We start from the raw sequence: 7,751 nt of genomic DNA, 5'->3' as shown, positions 1-7,751 counted from the left end.
CTTACAAAGAAAGGTCGAAGCTATTACAAATGCTGTGAATACTAAATTTTCTCATTGCATGTTTGTTTCTCTAGTGACAGCCAACTCGGCGATGAAGGGTGCAGTCAGTCTTCCCAGAAACGAATCTTCATTTGAGGATTTTGTCCATGAAGCACCCAGAGACCATGATCCTCACACTGCTAGCGATGATGCTTATTTGAATGAGGCCTTAGATAAAGAGGCACAAGCACTTGATGATGATGACTGTGCTAAAGGCGATGCAGTTCCATCTTCCCTGAAGGGAGGGCATCGAAAGGTTTCCTTCTTGATAATGAAGTCCAAGAAAGGAGAAGGATCTCTTGGGCCAACTATTACGAGTTATGACCAAGTGGAAAAACTCCCTAAAATACCACATCAGGCGCAGACCCAGGCTCCACATTTCCCTGAAGGATTACTCTGCCAATTGCCATCCAATTGTATTAAGCGTGACAACCCTGTGCTTCAGAACCAGCCTGCTACTACCCAATGCCCAGAGCTGGTGGCTTCTTCTTCAAGGTACAAAGCTGAATTAGTGATCCTCAAAGTGGGTTGTTTAGCACAAGAGACCCCAGCTGCTGAAATCTGAAGCAACGCAGCAAACTTTGAAAAAATTGCCAGATGAAGGGTTTTGACCTGAAACCCTTCATCTGGCAATGATGCTGCCTGACCCACAGAGTTACTGCACCTCTTTGTGTGTTAATTAGTACAAGTGTCAAAAGACACTCAGTGTGTGAGACCATTGGTTTGTGTTAATGGGATTGATTTTGTCTGCGATGTGCATCGTGTTAAAATAGGCAGCCAACGTTAATGACTTTTCTGCATATCAAGTCAAGTGAAGTTTATTGTCATTTAACTATATACACGTATACCATCAAATGAGATGTTTCTCAGAACTAGGGTGTAAAGCACTGTCCATAACACACATAACACATAATAACTTAAGGATGAAATCTACAGATGGATTACACATAAATAAACAAACTGAAGTACATAAATTAAATATTGTAAGGTACAGAACAGATTAACCAGTGGCATTTTGAATGTGATGCGGCAGGGAGTTCAGAAGCCTAACGGCCTGAGGAAAGAAGCTGTTTCCCATCCTGACCGTTATTGAGTCTCCTGCCTAACTATAGAAAGTCGAAGGGGATGCTGGATGGATACGTGGGGTCCTTGATAATACTAAGGGCCCTGCGTGTGCAGCACTCCTGATAAATGTCCCCAATGGAAGGTAGGGAGACCCCTATGATCCTCTCAGCTGTTCTCACAGTCCTTTGTAGGGACTTCCATTCTGATTCTCAGCTGCTTTCAGATGGAGTTGCAACTTGTAAGGATGCTCTCAATGGTGCTGCTATAAAATGCAGTTAAGATGGGGGGGGTGGGGGGGCCTCACTTACCTCAATCTCCTTAGGAAGTGGAGACGCTGCTGTGCATTCTTGTTCAGGGAGGTGATATTAAGGGACCAGCTGAGGTAATCCATGATGTGAACTCCCAGGAACTTGGTGCACCTAGCTCTCTCTATGGAGGAGCCACGTATGCGCATGTTCTATAGTATTTATACATGAGTGCTTTATGGCTCACATAATTTTCTTATGATGAAATTCCCACAGTAAAATGACAACAGATCTCAGTATTTTCAAACCATATGCTCTCTGAACCCTTGCTTTAAGATCTGGCAGGTACAATACTGAGGAACTTCTATACTTCTGGAAGCAGAGTCTTTCAGATGGAACTGTAAAGTATTTGTCCTAACATGGTGAAAGTTAAAGGTGCCTTGTACTCTTTTGATGAGATAGTTAGTTACTGCCTGTTATGCCACTGATGTTTAGGGAAGCAATGAAGGTTTTGAGGAGATTGTGGGGAGTTATCTCCAATTACCACCTTTGTCCTACTTGTGCTCAAATTTATCAACTAATTTCCTACATTACTACAGCAACCAAACATCAAACTTGCTTCGTCAGATGGAAAGGCTTGACATTCTGCAGAGTGCTACCAAGTTCCTCCTCAGGGTACTCCATGGAATATCCCATCAGACCTCTTCAGTTTCCTACAGCAGTTCACCATTGTAGGTGTGGTCATTAATGCACAATTGGGACTTCCTGCTTCCCACTCAGCTTTTGCAGAATCATATTGGAAACCAAATAAAACTATTTTTTAAATGTAAATGAACAAATCAAATGTCCAATTCTAAAGCTTTGAATTGACTCCTTTCTTTTGCCTTAGGAGCCAAATAAAGGAAAATCTCCGTCCGGTGTTCGCGTCAAACCCTGTTGGTGAGTATACCTGAAACAGACTGGGAGATGGACGGAGTTCAGCTCCTTTACATCTGTTACGTCTAATTGTAGTTACAAGTATATATGAGAATCTGATTGTTTTCTTGTCCAGGAAAGATGATGAATCAAAGGATTTTTTTTCAATTCTGAGAATTGTTTGAAGAAGAGGGCTCAGCGGGCCCGATATGGGTTTTGCTGGCAGGTCTGCTGTATGGATATTCGGTTCTGGTGGTCAGTCCAGATCAGGGAGGGCTCAATGTTTCCCATCAGCTAATGTTTCCATTCCTCCAAGCCCATTTAATAGTGAGTAGCTCCCCGTCTAATGATACAGGGTTGAACTTGCGTGAGAAGAAGGCAATAAGGATGTGTCTTCCCGTCCAGTCCTTGCTGGGAGAGGACACCCCGGAACCCACGTCAGATGCATCCATCTCTACCACAAAGGGTCCAGAGGGGCTCGGATGGCAGAGAAGGGGAGCGGTGGTGGAGTCTCTTGAGCTCCTTGAAAGCTGGTCCACAGCAGCAGGTCAGGCAGGTGACTTGAGAGGAGCAGCAAAGTGCCTGTAGCTTCTGATGAAGTAGTGGAAGGAAGTGTTGTAGCTGTTTGAGGGAGCGTGGTTGGAGCCATTCAATGACAACGCGCACTTTCTCCAGGTCCATGGTTATGGCCTGGGATGAAAGGACATAACTCATGAAAGAAATGACCAGGGTGTGGAACTGGCATTTTTCTAACTTGCTGCGCAGTTGACTTTCGAGGAGACGCTGACGGACTGAAATGACATAACAGACGTGGTCTTGGGGGCACTTGGAGAAGACGAGAATGTCGTTGAGGTAGATGAACACACACCTGTGTAGCAGATCTCAGAGGATCTCATTGAAGGAGGCTTGGAAAATGGCTGGACTCTTGGAAATTCTGAAAGACCTCACCAAGTATTCATAGTGGCCAGTTGGTGTTATGAATGCTGTCTTCCAGTTATCCCTAGTGGATGTGAATCAGGCTGTATGCACTTTGTAGATCCATTTTGGTGAAGATCTGGACCCTGCAGATGGTTTCAAATGTGCTATCTATCAAAGGGAGAAAGTAACGGTTCTTAATAGTGGTTTTAACGTGTCTGTGGTAGTCAATGCAGGGATGAAGATCCCTACCTTTGTTTTTGACAAAGAAGAATCTGCTTCAGCTGGGGACTGGGATGGTCAAGTGAAGCTGTGCTGTAGTGCTTTGGCAATATAGCCATTAATAGCTTGGATCTGAGGAGAAGAGAGGGAGAATTGATAGCTTGGGGATTGGTGGCGTTTGGGAGGAGGTCAGTTGTGCAGTCTTGTGGTCTGTGAGGAGGTAGGCTGCTCGCATCCCTTTTACTGAAGGCAATGGCTTAGTCATGGTATTCCTCTGGGAGTTTGGTGAGGCCGAGGGTTTTCTCCATCTCCACGGATTTATGGGGTGAGGACAAATGAGGTTGCAGACAGGTGGCCCAGCAGTGAATCAGGTGACCAGGCGAAGTGAGGTTCATGGGCGGAGAGCCAGGGGTAACCAAGGACGAGAGGGGTGTTGGGTGAGTCGATCAGGAGGACTTGGATGGATTTGCGGTACTCTCTGGCGCTCATTATCCCAGACGTCAAGGGAAGTCCATCAATAGGAGTGATGCTGAAGAGGTGAGAGATAGGTTCAGTAGGGAGTCCAAGCTCCAGAAAGTTGTCTGCTGCACTGTAATCCACCAGAGCCTCCTGTGCATGTAGGGTGATGGAGTGTTGACGAGACAGAGAGAGTGAGACGGGTTATGGTGCTGGAATGAGGGGCCAGGGAGGGCTTGTCAGATGGAAAGCCCCTCGTCTCTACCTGGAGGTGCCATTTCCCAGGTGCAGTGGGCGTTTGATGCGTAGGCGATTGGCTGCTCCGCACTATGCACACAAGCTGTTTCTCCACTGATGGCGAGGTGTTAAGGGAGCTCTGGATTAAGTGGGTTCTGGACACATTGGTGATGAGGGGCCTGCACCCTCAAATGGTTCTGGTAATGGACTCGGGCTCTGACTGATGATCCGGAGGGTCATTCAATAAGATGCTTGTCACTACAGGGAATCAGAGTGATATGACTTTTGAGGTTGGTAGGCAGCTCCTGAGTAGAACACGGAACATCGGGAGTAGTGGGTTAGCTTCCGTGGGCTGTGTGTGCAGAGACCGAGGCTTCATAGGGCCGACTGTCGGGACGCAGAGCTCGGAAAAAGCGATGCAACAGACTTTTAACATTGTAAATCGGCCAGTTGTTTGTTACGTTTCCGCTCTCGCTGTGAAATGGGGACACCTCTTTTTCCCTTATTAGGGAGAGAGAGGGAGTGAACCTGTGGTATGTCGAATTACCGGGTGAACGAGTAGTCTTTGGGGCACTCCAGGTCTGTGTCTTTATTGATGCTTTGCTGCACGCTTGAGTGCTCGGTGGGGGGAGCTGATGCTTTTCTGCTGGCGGTGGGGGTGAGGGGTGGGGTCGTTGCTGCTGCTTATGCGCGGGAGGGGGGAGCTTTGATGTCCTAATGTTTAACCGTCATTCATTCTTCGGGGCACTCCTCTGTTTTTGTGGATGTTTGCGAAGAAAAAGCATTTCAGGATGTATATTGTACACATTTCTCTGACATTAAATGTACCTGTTGAAACCTATCGTTCAAGCGCTCTGGAAGGCTGTGATGGTAGTGGGCCAGCGGTGATCCCACATTCCAGCTGCACGCCACCACAAGGTCCCGAATCCCACGTTGTAATCCAGCACTGATCCGCTGCCTCCCTTCCACTCTGCAGGCGGTCAGAAAACCCGGTAGGCTTCAGCAGTGAAATCCTGATACTTGTTGCAGGTGGTGGCTTTATGAAACCATTTAGCGGTGGGTTAATAAAGTCACCATTTGCAGCAAATTTCTGGATTTTGTCAGAGGTTGCCCAGTCTGGAGAGAGGTGAGGAAGGTGATCTTGGTCCGGTCTGCAGGATACAGAGGTGGCTGCAGCTCGACGTGGGACAGGAAGCTTCAGCGTTGGGTCGGAGATCCATCGAATCATTCAGGCATGGGAATCCAGGGTCCAGAGGGAGGAGGTTGACTGGCACGGGGTTACTGCACTGAGGCGGAGAGATGGAGAAGAGTGGTAGACCGATGGTCAATGGGTTCCTGCAGCTTCTCGATCATGTACTCATATCAGTGGACAACTTCCTTTAGGCGAACGTACTCTGCTGGGTCAGTCGCTGGCTCACTCATTCTGTCAGGAAGTGTAGAGGACACTGGAGCCAAAAGTAGAGCAGCGGAGATGAATTAGCAGTAAATGATAACTTTAGTAATAGACTGCAAAACAACAAGCCACAAGGGGCCAAACACAAGAGAGAACTGAAACTAAACACAACAGGCAACAAGGTAAACTTCAGGCGGGAAGACTGAAAGCTAGGAGCAATTAATCGAGGTTGGCTGGTTCGATGAGTGAACGAGGACTCTGGATGAGAACTGGGATTGAATAGGCTGCAGATGATGGGTCTGGGACAAGCAGCAGGTGAATCCTATTAATTGAGTGGAAACTGGGAGATGCCTACATGCGCAGACTGGGTGGTGTCAGTGGGAGCAGGCCTGATAATTGTGGCTGTATTTTCTAGAAGGCGGAGGGCTGGGGTGGTCATGCAAGTGAGTATTCTGATAGATGGCTGGAAGATTATGAAACAGTTTGATGAAGTAATTGCAGAGAATCCAGAACATGGGTCATAAACATAAGGCAAGCACCATTAAATCTACTATAAAATGGAGGAGGGATGTTGTGATTCAGGGGATGGTTATAAAGGAGAACTTGCTATCATGAGTGGTTGAACTAGATGAATGCATGTACTCAGAAGCTCAGAGGCCAGTCAAAGTGAAATAAACAGAAGGTTATGGTGAGAGGGCCAGATGAAGACCAGAGGGCTAAATAGTCCTTATTTATGCTGGCTTAAAATCTGAATTAGCTTGATGTATCAGTGAGGAGAGTCAGGAAGTGGCTCTGTGGTGTAAAACCATGGGAGAATCAGTGACATCTGGTCATGTCCTCTGTTAATGCATAGTTGTGGACCTTGGTAGCTGTCTACACCACCATGGACAATCTTTACATGCCCAACAGAAAAGTGAAATACTCATGAATTTGTGATGTGTCATTATTTACCATAATTTAACTAGATGCCTTTATTGTCCATCACAAATTATTCTGAGTGCTTTGTTCACTGATTTTAGGCTTGGAGTCATGGTAAGAGTAGACTATGGTCTACTATCTGATTATTCCGCTGGTTCACCTTGCTCTCTGTAAATGCACCAGGACCTCATTCCCCTTGTTCCCTTTAAACAAATGGAGACCCTTTAACCTATGCATAACTTGAGCTTGAGAAGTTAGAGGCATATCAAGTGCAGACAGGATGGCATGTTCCTCCAGTGAGATGTGGGATGCAGGGTACCTCATGGTCTTCCTGATGACTGCATCTGCAGCAATGCACTCAACCTCAGCTCCTGACTGACGAGATTGAGGAACTGGAGGTGGAGTTGGATGCATTTCGGACCATCCGAAAGGCAGAAAAACCTCACAGATGAGACTCTTACTGAGGTGGTCACACCCACAGTGCAGGCTTCAGATAGTGGATGGGTGACCACCAGGAGCAAGGGGTGTAAGCAGTTAGTGCAGGGTTCCTGTGTAGCCATTCCCCTCAGCAAGGGGGAAGAGGTCCTGTGTAGTGAGTATAGGGAGTTAGGGACCAGGCTGAAGAGCAGGACTTTGAAGGTAGTAATCTGTGGATTACTCCCAGTACCACATGAAGAATAGGATGATAGCACAGATGAATATGTGGCAGATAAAGTGATGCAGGGGGCAGGGTTTCAGATTTCTGGATCATTGGGATCTCTTCTGGGGAAGGTATGACCTGTAAAAAAAGGACAGTTTACACCTGAACCCAAGGGGGACCAATATCCTTGCAGGCAGGTCTGTCAGAGCTCTTGGGGAGGGTTTAAATTAATTTGGTAGGGGATGGAACCAGAGTGATACAGCTAAGGCTAGGGCAGCTGGAGATGTGGTGTGTAGTGAGACTGTGAGGAACGACAGGCAGATGATAAGGCATAACTGCAGTCAGCCGGATAAGTTGAAGTGAAATATGAGAGCAAAATCGGAAAGGGTGATGAATACAGGACTGAAGGTGTTATATTGGAACGCATGCAGTGTATGGAATAAGATAGATGATCTGTAGCACAGTTATTGGCAGGTATGGCGTTGCAGGCATCACTGAGTCATGGCTGAAAGAAGATAACAGATGGGCGCTTAACATCCAACTTTACACTTTGTATCAAAAGGACAATCAGGTAGGCAGAGAGAGTGGAGCAGCTCTGCTGGTAAAAAATGAAATCGAATCCTTAGGAAGAGGAGACAGAGGATCAGAAGAGGTAGCATCCTGGTGGGTAGAGTTCAGAAAATGCAAGGGTGAAAAGACCCTGATG

General features: G+C 46.8%; 1 protein-coding gene across 1 annotated transcript in view; it reads left to right on the top strand.

Moving 5' to 3' along the window:
- Positions 1-265: 265 nt before the first annotated feature.
- LOC140730084 (uncharacterized) overlaps positions 266-7,751 on the top strand; it is a 28,321-nt gene continuing 20,835 nt past the window's right edge. Inside the window, exons 1-2 of the mRNA XM_073050221.1 lie at positions 266-534; positions 2,239-2,288. Coding sequence (XP_072906322.1) covers positions 311-534; positions 2,239-2,288 — 274 coding nt within the window. The 5' untranslated portion in view covers positions 266-310. The remainder of the gene's footprint in view (positions 535-2,238; positions 2,289-7,751) is intronic.

The sequence above is a fragment of the Hemitrygon akajei genome, chromosome 7 (assembly GCF_048418815.1).
Source record: "Hemitrygon akajei chromosome 7, sHemAka1.3, whole genome shotgun sequence".
NCBI lineage: Eukaryota > Metazoa > Chordata > Chondrichthyes > Myliobatiformes > Dasyatidae > Hemitrygon > Hemitrygon akajei.
This window is presented reverse-complemented; position numbering and strand designations above follow the sequence as displayed.